A 26,875-nucleotide genomic window follows, 5' to 3' on the forward strand; every position below is an offset into this window, starting at 1 on the left:
AAGGCATGTATTCATTTAATGGAACTCAGTAATTTTTGATGCCATTCTGTGCTATTGGCACAAATTATTTTCCTGTCCTAGCATAGGTTCTAATTTAAAGAAGTTCTTAGCAAGTCTTATCTAATCAACTCTCTTTTTGAAAGAATAAAGGGGGAGGGGTAGTCTACACTATTCTACATGTTAGACAAACAAAGGAGCACCTTTCTTTGTCTGCTCCTCGAGGGTCACTCTGGATTGTTTCAAGATCTGCAGGTGAGCACAGCTGAGCGAAAGAAACGGAGACAACTTTGTCTGACTGACTTCCTGTCTGCGTGCTGCACAGCGGGAAAACTTATCTTTGAACTTTTTTTTTGCTAGTTTCTTTGATGTGTTTGAGCATACTGGGCACGTGAATGGGTGAACAGGTTTACAATTCCATTCTTCACTGTATGAAATTTTGGTTTTATAAAGAGGTTTGTAATCCTTGTTAACTTTTACCATCATTAGAAAGGCTAAATTAAGGATATTTACTGTTTTACCCTGCAGTTGTTCACACACAGGTTAACAGGTAATTGAAACAATTATCATTTTGAAAACAATAACTTTTTCATAACAAAGCATGGACACAAAACTCTTCGTCTTTGGAATGTCACTTAGATTTCCCAGTGTCCACCGTCTTTCATAATGTACATTTTGTCTCTGATGCACCGCCAGAGTCAAAGATGTAGTCTCTGAGGTGAATCAGAGGCGGGTGGGTGCAATAGGGTGCAATATTCTCTTCTTGAAACAGTACAGATGAAAGTGTACAATCCTCACACAGCAGACAAAGAAACAACTCTGTATTAGCAAATATGAACCGTACATATAAGTACAATTGTAGCCTTATTGTTTAGATTTCTCCCCCCGCATCAGCCTACCCCTTCACTTGGTTTCAGAATGACGTAGCTCATCATAACTGAGCACATTAGAGAGGGATATTTACCCCTGGGGGGGGGCACTACAACTTTCCAGAGACGGAGCGGTGACTACCTCTGGAGGCGAATCAGAGGCAAAGGGAAATGTTACACCGTAGCTGAACATGGTATTTTGTAATGCGCTGAAAGCTTAAAAAGTAGAGCACTTTGAAAGGGCTACTAATTACTGAAATGTTAATAAGTGATCTCAAAAGTTTCCTTTGCTTGAGAATAAAAAGCAACATATACACTTAACTTAGAGTGATGGTTATGGACTTTAGAGTTTGGATAAAGCAGGTTTAAGAACAGTGGCCTCTTGGTGCCATCGGTAGCCAAAGCAGCAATGCAGAAGTGCTGACCGCTTAAATCCCACCCTAGCTATAAATCTTTTAATCTATTGATGTTTTTAATGTGTAGTAATTATTGACTGCATCACCTCTGTTTATTAAAGTAAGAAACACACTTTAAAGTGATTTCTGTCTTGTCCAGATTAACAAAGTTGTTTGTTAAATTGAGTTTGACGTTAGTTTAAATTGAAAATAACACTAAACTTTAAAGTAATGATCTTGATATTGGTTTTTGGTTTTTGGCTTTTTGCTCCATTTGGCTCCTGAAAATCTGGTTGTGGCTCCTCACAGAGGGACCCTTCCCACTTTCTTATAGTTCTCTATGGGTGACCCGATGGCAGGATTTGTTTTGACGGCTTTGTTCCATTTTAATCCGTACTCAGGAGAGGAACGCTTGGTCTCCTTGCAGATGCACGCCACAGCATCTTTCCCTGGTCTCAAGAGTGGTACAGATGTGTTGAGAGCCCACAATCCATGACCTATCGGTCCAACAGAGATGCAAAGTTTTGGCTATGAAACCATCTGGATGGAAGCCACAAACCAACGAACACAACAACAAAGTTGTCTATCTGGTCTGGAGCTGAATCCAAGTATTTGACGGAATTGACATAAATAGAAAGCAAACATTAATAGGCACATGTTGGTGATGCAAGCAAGCTATGATGTGTGTAATGGCTCACAGGAGTGAACACTGCCCCCTACTGCGCTGGTGTACTGTTGTCCAGGGACTAATAGTCAAGGAGTACTCATTTGTTGCGTCTACAGCATGGTTCAATTCAGATAATGTACTGTTTTTGGGTCTGTAGTGAAATTGAGTTGTCAGTGAACGTTTATTCTGTTTCTGTGTGCACTAAAGAATTTAGGCATTTGTTTTTTTTGTCCCTTGTGTTTTTGCCTTACACTTAGTTTAAGGATGAATTCACACCTACTTCATCTGGTTAGTCTTTCCCTGTTAGTCCAGATCAAGTGTGCAAACAGCCATGCAAACCCTTCTGTGGTTCTCTGGTTTAAACAAGCAAAACCAAAGACCATCACCTCAGACGGCTCTCAGTCTGCTTATTTGGCGCCAAATGGACTTGGTATGGTTCGCTTTAGTTTGCTTACACTGTAAATATGAACTGGTCCTGATCCAACATCAATGCTACTAGCCTTTCTGGATTCTACAAGCCACGGTAGCTGAACATTATAGAAATGAACAGCTGTGAAAGTCGCACTAAAGGCCATGGGTCATGGACAAAACTGGAATTCCAAGGAAATACAGGTCCTCCTTGATAATTGTGCAGATGCATGCATAAAAATATCACACAAAAAGTGAATTTGTGTTTTCCATGTTTGGTGAAGAGATGAAGAAAGAGCTTCAAGCTCCTGACCACTGCATTTTTATGGTGAAAAAAAAAATCATTAGAGTGAAGCTTTGTTGATGAAAATGACTTATGATCATGGTTTGAAACGCTTGATCACACTCTCAGAACCAGACCAGCTGTTTGTCCAGCTGTTTGATGTTCAGAACAGTTAACTGTGCGTAATCACTTAAAAGTTAAAAAATGAATCTAAAACTCTATTTTCACTGTTTGTTTTTTTTGCATTTACTGGAACTCTTAAGATAATTTTCTGGGCTGTGACTTTAATATCATCCTGAGAAATGAGACTTTTATTTAATAGCTTATCGAAGACGGTAATAAATAAGTAATAGCATCTCTATAATAGATGCCTGGAACATGTAGGCCAACCCCAAAACAAGTGGGCTACCGTGCAGTCATTTGGAGAGAAAGCTATATTTGCAGGGAACAGCGTGTTTTGTTTTTAAGAAAGCCTGTTTTCTCTAAGAAGGTTTGTTGATTTTAAAAGGATCATAGAGAGTAGACTTATCCATCCTGACAAACATCTGAAGTTGTGCTTTTTGTTTTTCATTAATCATTTCCTTCAAGAAGTAAAGAAAATAACTCGAAAAAAGTATGCTCAAACAATATTCTTCTTGTAAAAGAGATATAAAAAAAACAAGGACGTATGATGGGAGGTGTGCAACTTCGTCTCAAAAGCATCAAGAGTTCTACTCTGAGGGTTTTTTTTTTCTCTTTTTTTTTCGGGAGGGGGGGTTAACTATAGTGGAGCGAGGTCAGATTTAATAGTGATGAGAGCACACACACACACACAAACACCCCTGTCCTGGAGTAGTTCATCTCAGCAAAATGAAGGGAGGAGACAGAAGTAATGTAATGAGCGCGGTCTCGACACAGGCCTGACATGTCTCTGCCGCTTCACTGGTCATCACTACATCCCACAGAGAAACAAGAGTGTTTGCTTTTATCTGCCGTTGTTCCCTCATCCCTCCTCCACCACTTGGCCGGTCGTCATGGCAACGTTGGAGCTCCACCCAGGAAAGAGATGTGTATGCTGGGAGAAAGAGGATTATTGGGGTCAGTGGTCTCTGCATGTGCCTCTGTCTCTCACGCACATTCACACACAAGCTTTCCCACAGCACGCTCCATGTCTGCACAAACACATTTCAACGCAGGAACGCAGTATTTGACAGTAATGAAGCCAGACAGTCATGTTTTTATTGCTTATTCAATTAACCCCCCCACCCTGGAGACATCTTTTATGTATTAGTATTTGTTCCCTGTTTGAGGCTGGCATCATCATTTTCAAATTCAACTATTTCTGGTCTTAAATGTCAAATAAAAGCACTGATCATGTCATTGTTTCCTTTCATACATTTCCTATAACTTTATTGCAAGTAATTTCCATTGATGTTTTACGTTTTATTTTCAAAGAGTCTTATTAAATTATATATATATATATATATGTATACACACTGTATATATATTCTGATTCTAAAGCTGTTAAATGTGGAACAGATGCCTTAACTTTCAATTGTTGCTACATATGAGCAATAAACAGTGTCCACCCAAACAATCTTGCAGGAGTAATCCTAGGTTACATAAAATGTTTTGAAATTGCATGCCAATAACCCAAGAAGAACAAGCTCCTCCTCCTCCGATGTGGTTACCATGGTGAAAGATTTTCTCCCTCGATGGTAAAATTGAGTTAAAATTGAGTTCTGCTGTCACTTTTTAGTCACAGCTTGCTGCTTTAAACCCCACGTTTTTCCTGACTTTGAACAGGAAAACAGACATTAACATACTCAAGCATGAAGCTTAGCTACACATACTTTATTTACTTCCTTTTTTATTTACTCAGTGGAGAGATTTGCTGTAAACATGTGGCATCGTTTCTGCACGTCACACTAATACAACTGCTGTAAAACAGTGCAGTGGTGACTCAATCTGTATCACTTTTGGACCTTTTTGGTTTTTACACAAAAATAAAAAGCCAAAAAACAAAACCCTCAATTTTTAACATTTTTATTTACAAAGTCTCATGCACAGCTTAACAATCCAAAAACTCCATTTTTGACTGGTTTTGCTTCAGAACATTGATTTGACTGCAGTAAGTCTTCAGCAGTAGCAGTAAGATGAAAACGATTAGTCAAGAAGTCAAGGTATTTTAGTCAAAAAAAGAGAGCCTCCCAGGCTGGCAGCAGGGATTAGTGAATACATTTACTGCTATTTCACCTTCCTGTCTAGTTTGATTCACTACAGGCCAAAGAACCTAAAAGCTCTGGAAGTCAGCGTTAATAACAGCTCTGGGTCTTCTTAGATAGATCAGACATGTCTGAGGGGGGTTTTCAACATAATTTCTCATGAATGACTGGGCAGATTTTCAAGCCCAGGAGGTCTTCTTTTCCTTCTTTTTTTTTTTTTTTTTACATATCTTTTCACCAGACTCTGTGCCTAAATAACACGCCAACCTTTTGTTAATCTCCTGGTTGCGTGAATGGCAACCACCGCCTCTGACAGTATGTTTAATTTGACTTTGTGTTTGAGGTGTTTGATATTTGCCGATTGTGCGGAGAGAGCCTGGACTCGCTGTGTAAACAGAGAATTATATTAGTCATACAACTGATGGAGTGATCTGGCTGTCAGACAGGAGGGAAAACAGAACAAATGTAACAAAGGTATACCTATTTTTTCCTGTTTAATGAATATGAAAGAAAGACTCAGTGCTCCAGTGCTTAATTTTTGCACCGTAACTATCTGAGTGTTAACTGAGACTTCGGGATTTGGACCAACCAGGATAGAACAAAAAAATGTTTCAGGATTTAACTCTTTTACACCCAAACTTTAGCTCCAGTATTTACATTTTTTGATTATATTTGCAGGGGTTAGGGAGCAGAGACACCCGCAAATACACAGCAACGTTTCTGGTGCTTTGTAAAACATTTATTAAAGAACGTTGGCACATAGCTCAACATATGTCTTATACAGAGCAATAGACTGAACCGTAGTGTACTTTATAACGCACATCAGGAGCGTCACTCCTTCATTTAAGGGCGAGAGGTCCTGCAGTGGGATTTGAGCTTTGCTTCTTGCAGAAGAGGCTGGTTTCATCCATCGTTCATTCATCCAGATGATAATTACTCTCTGCGATTATCTTCCTCAGGCTATCAGTCGCTATCAGGCTATTTTCCGGCAGCTTCTGAGTCAGCTAATGCCATTTCTCCATGCAGCAGAACTTTGCCTGGTTGCGACTCAGGAACTGGTGGAACCAGCTGTTGCTCACTGTTGAATATTCTTTAGCAGCCATCAAGGAAGCCAACAGGCCGGCGTGCTCTTCAGCTCCGCCCCCTCTTCCACTGAAATTCACGCAGCACCTCTTTTAGACACAAAAAGTCTCATACAATCATCTGGAGTTGTCTGAGCTTTTGTGATGAACTGGAGAAGTCATGTGACTGAAAAAACAATCAGCAAAATACGTGAAACCAGCAGGGGAACACTGTAGGGGAATTCCAGTGGATTCTGAGGTGGAAAAAATGCTTTGCCCTGTTATGCAACACCTTGTGTTCATAAAGTGTTGCTTTTCTGTCCAAAGCCAATACCAAAAGTTGCTTTTCTCCGTGTCAGAATCAGCTGATTTGTGTTGATCGCATAAACGGTTGAAGAGTTACAGTTAGCGATCAGAAAAGCGTGAGGAATTTAGGTGTCACTGGCAACAGCTCCAGTGTTATGCTACTTTCACATCGAACTCGCAATGCAACCACTTTTGATGAAAAGTGCATGTAAAGCACTTCTTGTCATGGTTTCAGTTTCTTTGCTTTTGTGTTCTGGTTCACTTTTGTTTGTCATGTTTTGAGTTCAGTTTCCTGTTTTATTTTGTATAGTTTTCTGTTTTGTTGTTGTCTCGAGTTTTGCTTTTGGTCCCCATCTGTCCTGAGTGTTTCCACCTGTGTCTCGTTTGTCTGTATGTATTTAAGTTCTGTCTTTCCCTTCCTCCTGTGCTGCTCCATTTTATGCTCTTTCCTGTGTATTTCGGGTTTGTAGTTTGGTTTGCCTGCTTAAGCAGTGCCTTTTGGTGTGCAGTTTTGTTTTAGTAATTAAATATCCTTAATTACTAGATCCTGCCTCCTCCTCCTTGGACCTGGGTACCCCCCCCCCCCCCCCCCGCAACACTTATACATTAATTTCAGGTTTCCACTTCCAAACTCTCACGCAAGTTTTAAATTCGTTTTCCGGACTCTACGTTCAAAACGTGCAGCCATTGAACACGTGTTGAAAGTTAAAGTAGTTGAACTTCGACCAATCAGGGACTCAGATGTGGTAGTGACCGTCTGGATTTATGAAATCAAGTCTTTCATGTTTCGGAATAGAGCCGTGAAAGAAAAAGCCTGGAGCGACATTCACCATATTTTTGCTTTGACATTTTGCACCATTTCTCTTCCAACTGTAGGAACATGTGCCAGTATTTGGTAGCGACAGACCAGTGTGAACAATATGTGCTAAAAACATGTTCAAGAACTGGCATTCAGCTCGCTCTTGAACGCGTGTCACATGCCCGTTGTGTGCATTGTAGGGTTAAGGGCCTTTACATTACTTGTCTTAAGTCTATTGTTGAATTAGGAAGAAAAAAGAACTGGAACATTTCTTAATAGATCACAATTCCTGCTGTCATGGCAATATTTAACAAAGATTTCCCAGGTTCCAGAAGCTTGTTGACCCCTTCTCCGGGGGGGGGGGAGTGAACTGCAGTCAAAGCTGCACTCAATGCTAAGTGTCATGCAGGGAGGGCATTTTTATAATCTTCAATGAGACCCCTTAGGTTTCTTAGAATCATAAAACCTTTAACTAGCATCACTGGAGAAGGTGTGTTTTTTTTGGGTTTTTTTTATGTCTTCTAAATATTGTAAAAATGTTTTTTTTTTGTTTGACCTGCTGGGCTGCAACAACTGCTGCTAATTTTCTTCCAGATCTGAATAATTTGAAATGATTAGCCACTAAAATGCGTGTTTTTAAAGAAGTGTTCAAACTTGCTAATGATTTGTTTTCAGAGTTGAATTATATAGAGTTTATTTTTATTTAATTTCACTTTTTTTAACAATCTGTGCAAAACTGCACAACAGTATTTCTATTTTGCTTTACTGTGCATTCAATGAGCAATGATCTTACTGAGCTGCAATGTAGCTAGTAACTTTTTGGATTTTGTGCACAAAAACATAAGATCAACATCGATATCTACAAATTATTGTATAACAAAGGTTTTTATTGGGGTTTTCCGGTATAACTTTGGGTTATAGCTTTTTACCTATAAATTAGAATAGTATTTGAAAAGTTTGTGTTTGTTACTTTTTTGGCATTTGACCAATTTTCTACTGCTGTCAAAGTGAAGCTACTCTTACATAAGATCAGTTTCTGGAAACTCTACCCACATCTTTTAGTTTGGAAACTGTTTTTGCAGCAGCTGGCAGCTTCCCAGTGCTGCAATAGTACATTACTATGGAAACCATGAGATTGAAGTTCCTATACATCAGTTAACATCCATGATTGTTTTCATGCTATCCTTTTGTGTAAGACATTAAAACTGGGAAAAGACTTTTTGTTTCCATTCCTGTGAGCTCCAGCTTGTCTTCACAGTGTAGTTAAGTGAGGAGCTTTGTGTTTAATTCTTCCCTTTGAGAGACTGTAGGCTTCTAATTAAAAGGCCACTAGTTCAATGTTTGGCACAGAGAAGTGAGTTTAACCTTAACTGCTCCAGAGAGGCGGTGACAGCCTGCCCGACACCCTCAGCCCCCGTCCTCCAGTACTTTTTACAAGCCAAGGCAATCAGAAATCATATACAGGACACCTAGGTTTACATAAAAAAAAGTTGAAACAAAAATAAAATATAGAGAAATTTATATTTTCTTGTATTCATCGTTTTCCTGGAAACAGAATTTTACTTGATCTTTACATTTTTTTTATAACTTATATATATATAACATGAAGCTATCAAGACAAAATATACATATATGTAACCCTTGTGCCATCCTAGGCACTTTAACCCTTGTGCTATCCTATGACCCCACCCTTGCATTGACATGTTCTCCCTACCATGACAAAGGTGGATAAAGGTGGAAAGATTTCATGTAATCCATAGATACCAGTGAAGATCACAAATCATTGGAAAATAAAGGTTCAGCGCACTGTCTAGTGGGTCTAGATGACCCAACTCCCAACGTTAAAGTGCCTAGGATAGCACAAGGGTTAACATTGGAAGTTGGGTCATCTAGACCCACTAGGCAGTGCGCTAAACTTTTTTTCTTCAATGATTTGGTATCTTCACTGGTGTCCATGGATTACATGAAATCTTTCCACCTTTATCCACCTTTGTCCTGGTAGGGAGAACACGTCAATGTAAGGGTGGGGTCATAGGATAGAACAAGGGATTTACATATATATATATATATATACATTTCTTGAACCATCTGTTCATATTATCCAACTAAAATTAAACAGTTTATCAAGTTTCCTCATTAACTTACAGGAGCTTCTGACTTTTTTCTCCTAAACCAGGGGTCGGGAACCTTTTTGGCCAAGAGAGCCATAAACGCCACATATTTTGAAATGTAATTTCGAAAGAGCCATACAATAATGTAGCGTCCCTTCCCCACACTGAGGCACGGAGACTTAACCTCTTTTAAGGTTCTTTATTCGGGTTACTGTAGACCACAACAAACGCCGTATAATTAATTCAGCAACTCCTGAATCTCTCCCGCCGAGACGAGACGAGAGCGCGTCTCCCAACTTTATATTCCCCTGCTCCCGCTGCAGCCCTCCCATTTCCCTTATTCGGCCCATGGCTGAACCCCATTGGTCCAAACTACCTAACAACAGGCTGAGCGACAGAACTGAGGGCCAATCAGATCTCTGCTTGATCGATGCGTTCCATGAACTCCAGAACTTTTAATGCGGCCCAACAGCCATCCAACTCAGTCCGCGACAATATGTTTAAAACTAAAATACAAGTGAATGTGTGCATTTGATGTAAATTCAACATTTTTAAAGTACAATAAGTCTGTGGATTCTTTTTAATAACATTGTTATGCTGTTTCTAATAAATGATGAGTATTTCTCGTGGTAGTTTTGCTGATGGTGTAGTCCGGTTTACTTGGTGAGTTTCTGCTTCATGCAGGCGTTGAGACTTTAAACGTGATCTTAGGTTGGTATGAATGTTTTGTAGATGTGAGACAGACTGCTCACATGCGGACCTGGAGCCAAACACACACTCACACGCTGCAGTGAGTGACAGGCAGTGGGTTTTACCTATTTACAATCTCTGCGCGATTCACCTGCTGCCTGTCCCCACAACACCTCAGCCCCACCCTCTGCTTTCTCCCTCACACATCCTGTCCCCGCAACTGCGCGCTCTTTCTCAGACGGGACAGAGACGGGAGCGCGCAGTTTTAGGCACGGCAATTCACAGGTTTCCGGGTGGTACAAACTCTGTGAATTAATAGACAATTTTAAACTTATACTAGTGCTGGCGCAGATTTGTCTCTCTAAGCACCGCTACTACTGCGCGCCTCTGCCATCGCATCGCGCACGAGAAGGACTGGTCTAATGAAGAAAAAAAATTTGAATTAAAGATTTGTCTGCGAGCCACATGTGACCATCAAAAGAGCCATATATGGCTCGCGAGCCATAGGTTCCCGACCCCTGTCCTAAACTGTCCCACTGGGCTTCCTATGCCCCAAACATATGCTGCCATCTTGTGGTTAATATGGAGAACTGCAAAGCCCTTTGGACATAGAAGCTCATTACCTCAATCCCTGAAGCTGAACACTTCTTTTCCCAGTGAACTGCTTTCCCCGAGTCCATTAAATGAATAATGCATTAACACTTCTAATTTAATCAATAACAGAAAACCACCTGCTGCCAGTTCCAGAGGTAATTGAATCCATCAAGCATAAGATTAAAGAGCAAGCCGCTTCAGTGGCAACCCATCGCCACTTTGAAATCAACTCCGTTATTTCATGCAAAATAAACAGCTGCTTTATTCACTTTAAGGATCCTTAGCACTGGTTGTGTTTATTTTTTTTTACTTTTATTTAGAAATCCCATACGATACAGAATAATCTGCTCTAACACAGAAAACCAACAAAACCCACCTCTGCTGCAGCAAGGAAAAAGAAACTGAACTTTTGGCAAACATTAAGAACATTTACTAAAAAGATATAAGATTATTTCAACAACAAAATCAACCTATTAATTTATCTTATTTTAAAATGCAAATAACCTTATTTTCCCCCATCTTCTTCAAGTGTGAGTTGGCAATTTGTGGGTCTACAGGACGCCTAGGTGTGTTAACACAGCGCTAAAAGCAAAGTTTGTCAGCTGCCTGTCAAGGCTTTCCAAGGCTCAGTAAACTTCCACAGAAACACCCAGGAGCTTCATCTCCAACGTCTCCAGTTAGCATGTTGAATGCTCCACTTCATGACAGCTCAATCAAAGAAAGACTCATAAACCATGGCTTTTTTGGGCGGGGAGAAGTTGCCATCAGAAAAAAAAAAAAACTACGTTAGTTTTTAAAATCCTTACACTTCACTTTTTTTTCTTCTTTTTTTTAGAACTAAACCTTGAAAATGGTTAGGAACTGTCTTCCAGGAGCGACTCACCAGCGTGGGTCCGTCCTCCTGATGTTCCATGATATCATTTAGATAAGAATGCTCAAGAGAAAAAAAAAAAAAAAAAAACTACTAGAGAGGCGTGACCCAGCCGAGTGATAGTCACAAGGCCAGCAGGAACAAGAGTGAGCGACTGCCGGGTCAGGAAGACAAACACTGAGCTGTAACGTTATTGAAGTGCCGGGCCTGAAGCTATCAGGGTCCACTTTTTACGACCCCTTGTGAAGCAGCGGGGAGGGGGGGGGTCACTGATGCAGGAGGAGGGAGGGGCTGTGTGTAAACCAGATTCCTGCATGGCTGGAAACTCTGCTCTCTCATCTCACTATTAAAACAATTTCCTACCAGATGAGAAAAGCGGCGAATCAGAAAGACTATCCAAAATATCAGAACATTTTTATTAGCAAAACTTACGAATACCTGTCTCGCAAGTACTGCGGTGACTTTTGGGTAACTGTGGTTAAAAACAGGGCCAGTTAGGCAACTTGGTTTTGAACGTTGACATATAAGCACTAGATCATCCCTGATGTCAATCAATGGTATCTGCATGGTAAAAAAATAAACAAAAAAAAGCCGGAAAAGGGGAGGGCACAGTGACTGGTGTTTATTTCCACTCAACTTTACAACAATCTGGTAAAGGGCGAGTGGGCAGGACAAAGTAAAGTTTGAAGCCGTTGAGTCATTCCTGTGGATTGCAGATGAGATCTTGACCAAGTGAGTGTAACGCCACAGATAGAAAATGGTTTACTTTCAGCTTCAATGAAGTGAAGTCAATTCTGTCATAGTTTTTGTATGATAAGGACACCGTCCTGTTGGAGCCAGACAGCGTCAGTAAGCAGTGACTGGTCCGAGTCGGTCGTTTCCATGGCAACCCATCTCGACAATGGGGAGGGAGCTTGTTGGAAGTTAAAAGCGAGCATGTCTAAATCAACCGTTTGACATGAATGACTTTATGCCTTGAATAACTTGCAATAAAGAAAAAATGTGGGGAAAAAGAGGATTAACAAGAACATGTTAAAAAAACGGTAGCAGAGCAAGAATGTTTAGTATAACAAATAGAACGACTGAATAAAAGCTGTTTATTTCTCTATAGAAGTCTGGGATTTTGGAGTCTGAATTCCTTCACTACTCACTACATAGTGCACTGTATAGTGCGTTTGCCATTTTGTAGTGCTGTCCGAATCTACAATTCCAAAATCGAAAGGCCTAGAAATTTCCTAGAAATGCATCGATGCTCACTAAATCGGCGACTGTAGACCACAATGCATTGTGTCGGAACAATTTTTTCTTTTTTACAAAACCATCATCGTTTTCATCTTCAGAAGACAGTGGATTCATTAATAATTGTCGCAAATTGCTCATATCAATGAGATTTTATATTTGTGAAATCGATTACCTCAGATCCGCTGTTTATTAAAAATAAATAAATAAAGTAGCGAGCATGGTGTCCAAACTACTTTTCAAATCCGGGGCACTACATGGTCTCGCACTACATACTTGTTTAGCCGTCAGGCTAAAAATTCAGACATCAGCCTCAGGATATTTCCTTTGTAACCCTTGTACTATCCTATGATCCCACCCTTACTTTGACGTGTTCTCCCTACCATGACAAAGGTGGATAAACGTGGAAGGATTTCATGTAATCCATGGACACCAGTGAGGTTCACAAATCATTGAAGAAATGATAACCCAACTCCCAAGGTTAAAGTGCCAAGGATAGCACAAGGGTTAAATCTCAAATGGGGGAGGGGTCACTCAGTCCAGTTCTCACATACAGTCAATGATTCATTTTCTAGTTTTTTCTAGTTGATAGACCAAAAAATTGACTGTACTTTCAGTGCTGGTCTACTTTACCACATTGATTGTAAATCAATAAGTAATTCAAAATAGAACTACGACCCAAACACAGTCATTCAAAACACTAGGGAAATAAAAAGGCTCAGAGTCGGGATCTGTCTTTTATTTTTTTTAGGAATAATTTATTGCCAGTTAGAAAGCATGAGCTTGTGGCAGTATTCAATAAAAACCTTAACAAGACCATAGCGTTTGCTCGGACACACACAGACACCTGAAAAACTCCGTGTCGGTGGAGAACTCGGCACTATAAATATATTGGGTCCCATTATCTCGGTGGAAAAATAAAGAGGTTCCAAAATGTACAAACAATTCTAAACACAGGAATATGCAGTCATTCATTGAAGACCCCCAGCCCCCCAGTTTTTTTTTTTTTTTTTTTTTTAATGAATAAGAGACATTACATTTTACAAGTACAATGTGTTCAGGAAAGCCACGCTTTTCTTTGATTTGACTTTTTTTTAAGTGAATGTTGCACAGTAAGGCTGATGTCACACCGTTTAACTTGTTTGTTTTCTTTCAAAATAAAAGCATACAGTATCTACAAAACCTAGTCAACTTTGAAATCAAAACTGTACATTTACATTTACATTGAAAATAAAGGATTTGTAAAAAAAAAACCACCAACAACAACATTATCTTGTTTTCTTCTCAAGGAAACCAAATGTATTTCTTTTCCTCCGTGATACATACATATTTATATTTGTTGCTGAACATTGAAATGATGTAAAAATCCACTTTCTTGTTGTGAGATAAAACTTTAAAGGAGACGTTTTTTAGCTTTTTTTTTTTAAATGTGTCCCTGAACACAACGGGGTAAAGTGGAGAACAGAATGGCTGCTGCATATGCCACCCTGCTGTAATGAATGTTTGTTTCTTTGTGAGACTTCAGTGGATTTCATCTTTCACTCAGCATTTCCAGCAGGTTTTTCTCACGCTTGTTGGTATCTGACTGTAAAGTTTGTTTCTAGGGACATTTTTGCAACACTGCTCAAATAAACGGATTTCTAACAGTAATATTTATGATAAGAAGTGACAAAAAAAAGCACGATAGGTCTCCTTTAAAGAAATAGTGGCAGGTGTTAACCTCCCCCTGTGCCTCCTCTGTCCTGTCATGTACCATGCGTGTCGTACCTCCTTGTGTCCACGTAATGTGTTGCATTTTGATGGCTACCATGAGGTGTAACTGTGAGTTCAGGCACTTTTTTCTGTTTTGTGTATTTTCTATTTAATATTTGGATCCAGTGTCAGACTTCAGTGTGCTGTTGGGAGTCCAGCGCCGGAATAGCCAACCGCTCGAATTGGCCCTCGTCGCCGCTCTCGTAGTCGCTTATCATGACCTCAGACTCCTCACAACACGCAGACATGTCTGAGCACGAGGCGGTGGATGTGTACAGAGACATGGAGATGTTGTCCAGTGCTGAGGAGTCAAAGTCCCGGCTACAGCCTGAAGCGTAGCCCCCTCTGTAGCCGCCCGTGCCCAAGGTTGAAGCAGGGGTGGTGGCGGCAGAGGTGGAGGTAGCAGCACCCTGGGCGTCTGTGTCAACCCCTTCGCCTGGGTAGGAGTGTTGCGGCAGGTACTGGTTAAGGCTGTAGAGTTGGGGCATGGCGGGGCGCTGGCGGACCACGCCGGAGACCCCCGAACCAGGAGCCTCCGAGTCTCTGCCAAGGGGACGCAGCGTGTCACAGCGGTCGATGTACTCTGGCAGGGGCGGCGGCGGTAGGTCGTCGTTGACGGGGAAGTCCTCTGGCGGCGGAGGGAAATCGCTCTCAATGTCAAAGCCACCGGGGTAGTAGTCCGTGTCAAGGGCGTTGGGGTCGCTGTACAGAGGGGCGGGGGACTCCACGACCTCGTAATGAGGAAACTCCTGGATTCCAGGAAGCTGAACACTTGGCATCCAATCAGACGTGTCCCAGTGATATCCTGTTGGTCAACAACAACCAAAGAAGAAGCATTAGCACAGCATAAATGTTAGCACGGGATCCAAGAAACTGTTCAAACTCAAACCATGCAGGAAAAGGCCAAGAAACACAAAAACACAAAGACCGCCACACGCCAACTCAGCACAAACACTAAATCAGCAAAAAATCCAGCAATCTGTATTTATTCTGCTGCATTTTGCTACTTGAATACAAAAAGTCAGTGTTCTACAGATTTTGTGATTGAATAAAAAAACAAATCATGTCTGAATTTGTGTTTTCTAAATCTGTCCTTCCTGTAGTGACATCACCAAACTGGATTGACTTTCATTTCATGTTAGAGACAAATGCCTATAATTCCAGTTAGTAACATCTTTGATGATAGCATCTTGCTAAAACATAGCAACCATGCACACTTTTGTTTTGTTTTTTGGGAGGGGAAGTTATGTACAATAAAAAAAAAGACACAAAAGCAAAGTCAAAAGCACTCTGAGGTCAAACAGCCTTTCCAAAAGCTTGCTGTTCATTCATTAGTGGTTATTAGTTACAGGGTGGGATCAGCGACGCCAGGGAAGCAGAGAGGAAACAGTCACCTCTTGGGTTCTTGACATCATGAGCCAAAAAAGACTCTTTATACGAGGCACAAAGGGGAGAGAAAGAACAGCTCTCATTAACACGGAGGAAGAACCAACAGGCGGCGGCATACATGAACGGCATGAAGACAGCAATGAAAGGTGCACAGAGGTAATGTAACACATGACTGTTGACATGTTCTTCAACAGACTCCAAGACCCACTCCGATCATCTTTTGATCGATTTTCAAAGCGATGTGATCTTTTTTTTAAATAATTATGCTGCTTTTAGCCCAAATAAAAAAAAACAGTGTTGTTTTCTGGAATATGGTTTCTGCAAGAGTCCAGCTCTGAGTTGTGGGTGGGACCCTCTTTCACCTCCCCGTTGCTGAGAGCTCTCTGTTTACACGCTCTCCCGCTATTTACAGCCCAGACCAAACACTAGCAGTGTGGCAGGTATCCAGCCGTACAGTTTTGATCCAGATGCAAAGACTTAGATGGATCTATTGGTCAATAGGTGGATCTATTGGTCTATAAGTGGATCTATTCATCTATAGGTGGATCTATTGGTCTATAAGTGGATCTATTCATCTATAGGTGGATCTATTGGTCTATAAGTGGATCTATTGGTCTATAGGTGGATCTATTAGTCTATAGGTGGATCTATTGGTCTATAGGTGGATGTATTCGTCTATAGGTGGATCTATTGGTCTATAGGTGGATCTATTGGTCTATAGGTGGATCTATTGGTCTATAAGTGGATCTATTGGTCTATAGGTGGATGTATTCGTCTATAGGTGGATGTATTCGTCTATAGGTGGATCTATTGGTCTATAGGGGGATCTATTGGTCTATAGGTGGATGTATTCGTCTATAGGGGGATCTATTGGTCTTTAGGTGGATGTATTCGTCTATAGGTGGATCTGTTGGCATATAGGTGCATTTATTGGTCTATAGGTAGATCTATTCGTCTATAGGTGGATCTGTTGGTCTATAGGTGCATTTATTGGTCTATAGGTGGATCTATTTGTCTATAGGTGGATCTATTCATCTATAGGTGGATCTCTTCATCTATAGGTGGATCTATTGGTCTATAAGTGGATCTATTGGTCTATAGGTGGATGTATTCGTCTATAGGTGGATCTATTGGTCTATAGGTGGATGTATTCGTACATAGGTGGATCTCTTCATCTATAGGTGGATCTATTGGTCTATAGGTGGATCTATTGGTCTATAGGTGGATGTATTCGTCTATAGGTGGATCTGTTGGTCTATAGGTGGATGTATCAGAAGGGAGCGGAGCAGGGAGCTCGTGGCCCAGCGACTGTAGCTTCTTCAAACTGCATTTTTTCATCTGGTCCTGATTCACATCGATTCGATAAAGATATACTCAAAAATGCGATTTGAAGTTGAATTTTCTATATATATATATATATATATATTTATATATATATGTTGTCCATCATATGAAAAAGGACAGAAAAACCTTCTAAAAACACCAAAAAGGCCATTTTGATCAGAGTGGGTCTTTCAGGAGATAAAAGTCGCTGTTGAACCGTGTTTGTGCGTATCCCTCAGTGACAGTTTTGTGTTTTGGATCCACCCTCTAGCCCGACCCTTTCAATTCCACATTCATGTTCTGAGGTGGTTGCATTGTGCATTTGATTCATTGAATGAAAGGTTGTTAGCCCCCTCCTACCCCCTGATCATTATCTTAAGGGTAATGGGGCAACAGGTGGATCCAAGATTCAACTTTCAGATTTGTTTTCTTGCACTGTGTGATAATGGCAGTTGTGTAGCGGACACTGACAAACCCAACACCAAGGACAACCCCAGCAGCAGGAGGAAGCTAGAAGGATACCTGTTCCTTCCACCGTGTCAACAACACAGTTGCCAAGATGGATTACTGTCACTACGGAGGCTTGTGTGGTAAAAACAACAAAACAAGCACGGGAGGTCAGGTGATAGACATGAAACGTTCATCATTCATGGAAACAACAAACAGGGAAATATCAAGTGTAGGATGTGGCTGAGGTGATGGCAACCCCACTGAAAATTGCTGTCCTTGTTGCTAGGCAGAGTTGTGTTTTGTCTTATCTGAAGGGGTTTCATGGCCTGGGGCAGTACGGTGTCAGAGGGTAGCACAATGGTGTGTCTGTGTGGATGTAGGATGGGTGGTCTGATAGAGCTTGTGAGAGATAACACACAACAACAACATACTGGGGGAAACTGGAGGGTGCCTGCTGACAGGACAGATGGAAGAATCTGTGAAATTCCCCAGAGATCTGAGCGCGGTTCCGAGCGCCGCACAAAGCAAAGCCTGTGCCAAGCTGGGAAACTGCGTCCAGTGTTTGAAGTTCATTTTTTCCAGGATTCGTAGGACTCGTTCACATGTACGGGGAGGTTTGATGACCGCCTGTTCAATGGCTGAGGGTAAATAAATGCAATGGATAAAGAGGTAAAAGAAATACCCTCATGAAATGTTCCTTGATGCAAGCTTTAAGCATCTGCTTGAAGCTACAAGTGAGGAAAAAAACAACAGAAGAGAAAAGAAGGAATAATGTGATTGACAAGGCCAACGTAAAAGAAGTGGTGAGTGATTCTACAGCAGAGTAAACCTCTGTTTGAGAAAGTCATCAAACATCCTCTTACAGACTTTGAAGAATTTAAATCAGGCCTTTTGGTTCTTTTTTTTTTTTTTTTTTAAACAATCCCTGGAGAATTCCACAGCACAGGCTTTAGTGATTCCTCCAAGCTGTACCTGCAGTGACTGAAGACTTACAAGCAGGAACCTCTATTTAAAACCTTGTTCTGGTTCGGTGGACTGATTTTATCCAGATAGGAGCTGAGGCCCCGCAGCAGAAGGAAAGAGAAAAGACACGTCTGGCTAATCCATTCAAATTCAGATGGGTAATATCAACCAGAGAGAAAAAAAACAACACCGCTGCTGCAGATTAACTATTCCACACAGATATTTGAGAGATGGAATGCGACCAAGTGCTGCATACCGTTGTCATCGCAGGACTCGGACTGGAAGGAGCTGAGGGAATGGACTTCAGACATGCTGCCTCTGGTGTTGTAGGGCGGACAGGCGCTGTCCTCCACGGGTTTCTTGGTCGGGCAGGAGTCCAAGTCCACCACTTTAGCTGGAAGACACGATTGTAGCGTTTATGAATGAAAATGACAGGTACAGTGATAGGGATGCTTTCAGATAACAAGGTCTGAAATGTACATTTCAGCTAATACACACCAACTGAAGGGCTAAAATACTCAATTTCAGAGACCCACTCCCATCAAATGGTTGGGAATCAGGAGCAGGTAGATCCATGAACGTCCTCGTCTGAGCTGACATCTGACTGACAACTGAGTCGCTCTGATATTGCTCGCCATTTAAACTGCGCTGGTAATGTTTGGTTGGGGGTGAGAAGGGCTGTAAGCTAGCGGGACAATAAACTGATGGGCCAGGGGGCGACTGAGGTGAATTTCTAATGTACTCATGCCACTCTGCAGAAACCATGTCCTAGAAATCAACTGATTTTTGGATTTGGGGTAAAAAATATTCTTGCTATCCAGCGCATGCCGTCAGGGGTCGCCACACAGGTGGTTTTGGCGGAGAGTCCCGGCAACAGCCTGAAGTTAAGCCCCCTCGCTGTGCCACCTTCCTGACACTACCCTGTATGTCCAGGGCACAGGGAGACCCAGACCGACAGCAGCGCCAAGAGTTTGGCTAAAAATGTCATAATCATAATGAAAAGACCACTGGGAACACTTACAATGGATCAAAAGAGGATCGGAGTGGGTCTGTTAGTCGACTTGTTTGTAATTATTTGTAATTATTATAATACATTCCTACCAACAAAAAGGAAATATTTTTGGATGAACACATGAAAATTGTGTTTCCTTGCTCTGGAACATTCTGTTTTAAACTAAAACAACTTTCTGTAATAAATCTGGAAGACGTTGCCTGGAGCACCTGGCTTTAGCTCCAAACCTGCTTCCAGGAAGTGATGTCACCTACAAAGAGACATACCGTCATAATCATAGTCCCAGTTTGGCTTCTGGATGGAGTCGCTGTCTGACACGGAGTTGGAGGGAGGGGGAGGGGGGAGGTTGGGCGCCACGCTGCACACAGCTACGGTCTTGCGATGCCCGTGCACAGAGTCGGGGTTGAACGTGGTGAATTCCGGGTGCTCCGGGATGGTGGACCCCTCGAAGGAGTTTCTGTCCAGGTTGTTGCGCGAGTCGCTTGGAATGCTGGGAGTGTAGGAGATGGGGCGCACGGGCACCTGCGGGGGGACGTCTGAGTAGATGTTCTTGTGCATTTTGGAGTCAAAGTAGGGTCTCTGAAGAAAGGAGTGGGGAACGCTTGCACCCCCGGGATGCTTGTCGTCGCCGTCGGTCTTTGATTTGTTACGACAGGCCTTTTTGCGGAGGATGACGAAGAGGAGGACCAGTATGAAGATGCTGGACACAAACACCACGATACCGATCACCTCCTCCAAGCCGATGTTCCAGGAGGTAGAGACGAATTCATTCCGGACTTCCGCGCGGAGTTCGCACGCCGTCCCGGTGAAACCCAGAGAGCAGTTGCATTTGAAGGAGCCGTACGTGTTCTGGCAGAGGCCCCCGTTGGTGCAGGGGCTCTTGATGCATTCATCCACATCACTCAGGCATCTGGAGGACGTCAATAAAGTGAGGTCACAGATGAAACCTGACTGCTGAAGCGGAATGAATTTAGCAGAAGAGCTGCTCACCTTTCTCCCTGGAAGCCGGCTTCACACTCACACACCGGACCATCCAGACTGTCAATGCACTTGCCGCTGTTTTTACAGGGGTTGTCTTTACAGTACGGCCCCAACTGGCACCTGCAGACATCACAAGATCACTCAAGCAGACAATTTCAAGAGCAGTTTCTTAAACAAAAGCTTGCAAACAAGCAAGAATGTCATTTTTTCTAATGTGGAAGCCTCAAAAACAGATTTTCTGGAAGTGACTTGAAATGAGACGCTGCGATACCTCTGTCCAGAGTACTGCCCTCGGCACTGACAGTAGAAGTCCCCTGCGCGAGGTACACAGGTGCCCCCGTATAGGCAGGGGTTGGAGGCGCAAGGACTAATGGCAATCTCACAGTGTGAGCCCATGAAGGAGGCTGGACACTTGCAGAAATAACCTTAGAAATTCAAACACAACATGGATCATCAGGAGAGAAAAAATGGAAAACATAAACTGCATGGAATCATGGAGAAGGAGCGTACCTCCATTAGGCAGCGATGTGCAGCTCCCTCCATTGGTGCACGGGTTGCTGGAGCAACTCTCGGCCGGTGGGAGCGCGCAGCCCGGAGCCACGTCCACTATGTCCTCCAGCATGGCGTGGGCCCGCTGCGCTCTGGTGTTCAGGGGCAGCTCCTGGTTGTTCAGCGTGATGGCCTCGATACAGCCGCGAAGCCCGTTGGTAACCGGCAGGCTGCGTCCGAGGCGTGGCGTGGAGTGCTGCCGCACATGGCCGCCAAAGTAAATGCTGTTGTCGAGGTTGAGGGTGCGAAGGTTGCCCGGAGCTGTGCCAGAGGCCGCGTGCACCTGGTCCAGCACTAGGGTGGCGTAGTTTCCATCCACCTCCAAGGAAACGGAGTGCCACTCGCCATCGTTCACCTGCGCGCTGTGGACTGACACCAGGCCAGGCCCGCTGCCGCAGTCAAACTTGTACTGCAGGCGGCCGTTTACTATCTACTCCACAGGAACAAAACACAGACAGCAAACAAATGTAGTCAATTCCTACCACACCTTGTTGAACTGTACTCTGAAAGAGTAGTAAACTATGGTAACTGAGGGAGTCGACGTGGTTACTTCCAATAAAAGGCCAATATTGAGAAGAAGCCCCTCCCTGCTTGTTGAGTGTGAACACATTCTTGCATGCATACCAAATACCTGATGTGTACTTTTAACTGTGGACATGGGTGGTAGTGGGACTGGCTAAAATAAGGTACTTGTAAGTACCGGGTAGTTCAGTACGCACCTCAAGGATGCTGTAGTCTGTCCCTTTTGCATACATGACAGTGGCGTGACTGGAGAAGGTCCTGAGCTTTAGTGACAGTTTCATCAGCTCCTTGTTCTCGTTTTCCATCAGGCGGTACTTCACATAACTGCTTCCGCTGAAGCTAAGAGACTGTCCGTCTGCTGAGGAAGTGATACATTCAAGGAGTGAAGGAAAGTATGGTTTTTAATCAGCAGACAAGCAAATGAATGAAGAGCATACCAGAGCATTTGCCCTTTTTGCCTTCAGGGCACACACAGTTGTAAACGGGATCTCTGGGATCTGCGATGCACTGCGTTCCCTCGGGACACGGATTGTTCTCACACACGTTGTTCAACACGGGACACGTTCCACCTAAAACAGCCAGAGAGGCCTCAAGTGAGAGGAGTGGACTTTAAAAGAACATACATGCCGTTAACATCTGTGTACCGTGACACTGGCAGGTGGCGGTTCTCTGGTGTCGCGGCGTGACGAAGCTCAGGCGAGCCGTGCTGTAAGTGGACATGGCCGTCTTGTCCAGGGAGACCACCTCGTCGCAAAACTGCAACGGACAGTCCAGACCTTCGCAGAGCTTCTGGACGACCCGCACGATGCGGACGCCGGTCATTTCCTCAATCACAGCTGCAGAAGAGTTCAATTTTCGGAAAACAACCTGAGGAAAATTGGAGACTGAATGAGCCACCAGAGCGGATTAAAGCTTTATTGAGTGCTCTGCTTAGCTGAGAGAAAATACACAACAGCTAATTCAGATCATTTGTAAGACAATGAGTTAGAATCTTTACTTTATTTATTTTAGAATCAACTGGTTTAATTTAGTTAGGCTCATTTTTAGAGGAGTTTAGAGCGCAGATTTAAAAAAGGCGAATTAAAAAAAAGTCATTTGTTAAATAAGAAGCTAAACTGTGTCCACCTCACCTCCTGGGATTGGTACGGGCTGCCAGATCTCTCCAGTGTCAGCAGGACATCCAGATCTCCCTGCTCTGACGGCTGCAGACTCACCAGCTGCACGTCACTCCGTCTCACGCCGGCGATGTTTCTCAGCGCTCGCTGGAAGTTGCGCCAGTAATCCCCGATGAACTCCTCAGGCGCAATGTTTGCAAAGCGCACAGCAATCGAGTTTTCCAGCGCCTGAGCGGCGACTTGGCGAACGTGCACGGTCACGTCTGCAGGAGTCGTGAAGCGTCCATCCGCCACCGTCACATTGAGAGAGTAGTGACCTACATCGAGAGGCTGCACGGCGATGACCTTCCCATCAGAGGCTGACACTGAGAACAAGGCTCGGCCCTGCTCTGTGGACGAAGCTGCCGAGGATGCCAGGCTGTAGGTGAGAGTGTCGTAAACGTCTTGGTCGGTGGCGTGGATCTTCCCCAGAACGCCTCCGGGGTATTCATCACCAGAGGTTGACACAAAAATGTCCAACGGAAGCACGGCTGGAGAGTAGACGCTCTCCTCAATCACGCGGACGCTGATGAAAGCGAAGGAGGAGAGCTGAGGCTTCCCGCTGTCGGAAACCTGTAAAGATGAGAGGACGCATAGCGGTTACCGCTCCTGAACAGCAGAGGGCAGTCAAGGCCTTGCTGTGCTTCCGTCCCTCACATATGGCAGACATACCGGCTAATCAAGCAAATCAAACATTTACAAGATCAAACATTTTAACACTTTCACAGGAACGGGCATGGGTTCAACCGGCAAAGCAAAAAAAAAGAAGAAGATGACTCAATCTGAAAGTGGATCTCAGTGGAAAACAACAACACACTTAACATTTCATGTCCCATCTGCCCACATGCTTTCTCTCTGTTCCTTCTTCTGAGGTGAAGCAGCCAAATCAAACCAAACTGACTGTGTGCCCACTTCAGCTCCAGCTCTCTCATGAAGTAGCCTGCAAGCTTACGAGCTGTTTTTAGAAAAACACATGAATGTTTCAGGGATGAGTGCTGGCTACATGAACAGAGCATGGCAAGGAAGGAGGAACGAAGCGCTGTGGCATGATGGGTAAATCAGTGCATCCTCTCCTTTTTTTTTTATATCTCATCTCCGATTTGTGACTCACCTGTGCGTGGAGCAGGTAGTTGTCTTTAGATTTCCTATTGAGCGCTCCCACAGTCACGAGAGCTCCCTGTTGATTGATGAGGAAAGCGCTGCCCTCGTTCCCGTCCACGATGGTGAAGGTAAACGGCGGGCCGTTGTGCGAGGCGTCTTGATCGCTCACAGTGAGCTGAAGAACACTCGTACCTTTTGGCCGATTCTCCTATAAATCGAAAAGAAAAGCAGCAAAGTTATTTCCTTCTCTCTTAAAATGATGGATATGTCGGATGTTGGAACTTAAAATCCCCCTTTAACATCTGCAATTTCTTTCTTTCTTTCTTTCTTCACCTTCTTTTCTGTAAACCAGAATATAGATGAACGTCCTTTTTTTCTCTTCAATTTAGTCCTTGAAAGCCGGTTCTCCAGCGCTCCTCTGCTTTCCTTCCCTAATCTACATTCTTATACTTAAGATGCAACCTCTGTCTTTCATTCCCCCCCCCCCCCCCTTCCCCCTCTTTCAACCTCTGTTCTTGCTTCAACCTCCTCCTTGCTTCTTGATATTCCAGGCCCACAGCCTCCCATTATTTCTCTCTGTTAATCTCTCTGTGTCCACAGCAAAGCCTCCTGCACACCCTCCTCTCAGTCTTTTCTTCTTCTCTCAGATCACTTATCTGCAGTGACCCCTCCCCCCTCCTCCACCACCTCACCTGGATGATGAGGCTGTAGTTGGCCTGGGAGAAGAGGGGAGGATTATCATTGACGTCTGAGATGTCAATGTTGATGGTGGCACTGCTGGAGAGGGGGGGCACCCCGTTGTCCGAGGCGACCACCGTCAGAGTGTATCCAGAGGTCTGTGGGGCAAAGAAAATAAAAAATAAAAAGTGTTATTAGACCAAACACAGGCAGAACCTCGTATTAGGCAGCAGGGATCAATGGACAAGCTTCCCCCTCTTAGATCCGGCATGACTGATTTGGTGCACAGAAAGCAATCTGCTTTTTGCGCTGCATGTGTACAGTCAGCACTGTTTCTCTTACTCGCTCTCGGTCCAGCTGGCGAGCAACTTTGAGCTCCCCTCGGAGTGGATCAATGGTGAAAGGGCTGCCTTGGTTACCGTCCACGATGGAATACTGGACGTGATCGTAGGAGGGCCCGTCAAAATCCTCCGCCATAACCTGCGGGTCAAACGCAGAAAATCAGTCCATCGTCAATCAGTGGGGAAAGTGTGAGACCAAGTAAAAGACTATTCTGTTCTTTACTTTCCAATCTAAGCGTGATCGGGGGAATAAACACATCATTTCCTGGCAGTTGTAAATATTTGTGCAGGGCGCGTGTGTGTCTGCTGCAGCCGTGTCCAGGGAGCTGTTACAGTTTTAGCACAGGCCAAATCACATGTTTGATTGATGAAAAAAAGAAAAAGACAAAAACACAGCTGCACAAACTAAGTCCAGTTTTAAGACGGACACCGAGCTGACCAAAAACATACCAGCTTTTCCCCTGAATATTTCTTGGAAGTTACAACAATAAGTTTACACATTTGCATAGAAGTTTGGAGTTTAGCTGTCCTAATTTATGCATTTCTTTCATAATGATGTAAAAATATTTATTTTGAATAAAAAAATATCTAATTTATAAATAAATCGAGCATTTAATGTCACACTCTTAGGAAATCTGTAAAGGGGGCATGGTGTACATCAGGATTTCTCTAAAGTAAATTTTAACCTTCTCAAGACATTGGGTGGTACAAGCATTTTTTCTTTTTTAATCCAGTGTTAACCATATAAAACATGTCCACCAGCTGTGAAGATGCTGCCCTCTTATGCTGGAGTGAATTGAGACTCCCTCTGGTTTGGTTTAGATGTATCACTCTGATATCATGGGTTAGATTTTTGGTTTTATTCTGTGCTTCCTGCTCTGGTTCCTCAAAATGAATGTCTGTTTTTTGCTGGCAGATCCACACCGTTTCTTTTGATTCTTTTAGCCTTGTACTTGCGCTGTCTGCTCTTCTTCCTCTTAACTAAAATATCAGCACTCAGGTCCACTTCAACACGGACAAACACGCCGTCCTGACATTCCTACGGTTTGTTGTTAGTTCTTTGGTTCAATTTGTGCGACTAAAGGCCCGTTCACACCGGGACGAATTTCGCCGGCGATTTTCGCTGACGTTTAACGCTTCGTGACTAGACAAAGGGCACCAATGAGAGTGTGCACACCGACGCGAAAAAACGCCACGCGTCAAAGCGTAAAAAAAAACCGCCTCGGGTTGTTTTTTTTTTTTTTGACGCCTCGCGTCGAAATCTATTCGACCAATGAGAATGGCGCTTTTGCTCACGTGTCTGGAGCTTCTGAAGTTACAGTAAAACACAACTTGGGGGCGCTCAAACACAAAACTGCCTTGCTGAGCACACATACAAGTGAAGACAGACGCCAAGTAGCGTCTACACTGCCGCGAAGAAATAATGACGGACATTCTAAAATATCCCCGAACCAAGCACCAGTTGGAGCTACTGGTGCTTGAAATATTCATGTTTTCTTTGTATTATTCTGACAAGCGCGTACATACTTGCTCTCTTCTTCTAATTAAAAAGCGACTTTAAGAAGCGTAAAGTTGCGCAGCCCCACCTTGTGTACAGGAGTATTTCTGTTTACATTAAGCGCCATCTAATGTCAGGGAATGAAATTGCATGTTCGCTCGGCTCATCGTTAGCGAAAATCGCCTGGGTGTGAACACAAAAAACGTGGCGAAAAACGCTGGCGAATAACGCCTGGCGAATATTCGTCCCGGTGTGTACGGGCCTTAAGGCTCACTTCCAACTAATATAAAAACCCGGGTTAATGAGTTTGAACATATTACCATCTTATAGAATTAAAAAGCCTCTATAAAGAAGATTTCAAAATAGAACTTAAAAGAGATTACAAATCCTTTTTATTGGATAGGAGGCTTAAAACAGCAACTGCATTTTAATTGTAGTGTCTGAGCATGTGTGTCAGATATTACACCTTAACAGAGTGCAGTGAGCATGAAGAACAGTAGTCCTTATTTAGCTACGGCACCAGATGGTGGTTTGCCACAGGTGCAGCTATGTGATAGTGTATTCAGTGAATAATGGGCAGAGACGTGACAGGCGGAGAGGAAATGAAAACACAACGGAGTGAGAAAGGAGATGAACCGAGCAGGACAGAGTTAAAGACGTAATGAAGA

At 43.2% G+C, this 26,875-nt stretch overlaps 2 protein-coding genes across 11 annotated transcripts in view; one reads left to right on the top strand and one right to left on the bottom strand.

Moving 5' to 3' along the window:
• The first annotated feature begins 4,573 nt into the window (after nucleotides 1–4,573).
• Nucleotides 4,574–26,875, top strand: part of LOC144990221 (uncharacterized) — a 280,096-nt gene continuing 257,794 nt past the window's right edge. Inside the window, exon 1 of the mRNA XM_078943255.1 lies at nucleotides 4,574–5,166. Coding sequence (XP_078799381.1) covers nucleotides 5,117–5,166 — 50 coding nt within the window. The 5' untranslated portion in view covers nucleotides 4,574–5,116. The remainder of the gene's footprint in view (nucleotides 5,167–26,875) is intronic.
• Nucleotides 13,227–26,875, bottom strand: part of LOC144981357 (protocadherin Fat 1-like) — a 71,672-nt gene continuing 58,023 nt past the window's right edge. For 3 of the 10 annotated variants that reach the window (XM_078943762.1, XM_078943766.1, XM_078943761.1), the window contains 14 exons: nucleotides 24,711–24,848; nucleotides 24,383–24,526; nucleotides 23,701–23,898; nucleotides 22,566–23,162; nucleotides 22,080–22,302; nucleotides 21,873–22,004; nucleotides 21,633–21,793; nucleotides 20,875–21,343; nucleotides 20,636–20,789; nucleotides 20,374–20,484; nucleotides 19,650–20,293; nucleotides 18,628–18,765; nucleotides 15,641–15,676; nucleotides 13,227–15,051 (listed from right to left, as the gene is read on the bottom strand). In XM_078943762.1, coding sequence (XP_078799888.1) covers nucleotides 14,375–15,051; nucleotides 15,641–15,676; nucleotides 18,628–18,765; nucleotides 19,650–20,293; nucleotides 20,374–20,484; nucleotides 20,636–20,789; nucleotides 20,875–21,343; nucleotides 21,633–21,793; nucleotides 21,873–22,004; nucleotides 22,080–22,302; nucleotides 22,566–23,162; nucleotides 23,701–23,898; nucleotides 24,383–24,526; nucleotides 24,711–24,848 — 3,822 coding nt within the window. In that variant the 3' untranslated portion in view covers nucleotides 13,227–14,374. Of the gene's footprint in view, nucleotides 15,052–15,640; nucleotides 15,677–18,380; nucleotides 18,465–18,627; nucleotides 18,766–19,649; nucleotides 20,294–20,373; nucleotides 20,485–20,635; nucleotides 20,790–20,874; nucleotides 21,344–21,632; nucleotides 21,794–21,872; nucleotides 22,005–22,079; nucleotides 22,303–22,565; nucleotides 23,163–23,700; nucleotides 23,899–24,382; nucleotides 24,527–24,710; nucleotides 24,849–26,875 lie in introns of all 10 variants that reach the window. The other 7 variants (XM_078943767.1, XM_078943763.1, XM_078943768.1 and 4 more) reach the window with 5 other exon arrangements.

Source organism: Oryzias latipes (assembly GCF_053564925.1).
Source record: "Oryzias latipes strain Hd-rR chromosome 1 unlocalized genomic scaffold, Olatipes_Hd-rR_3.1 chr1_Y".
Lineage (NCBI taxonomy): Eukaryota > Metazoa > Chordata > Actinopteri > Beloniformes > Adrianichthyidae > Oryzias > Oryzias latipes.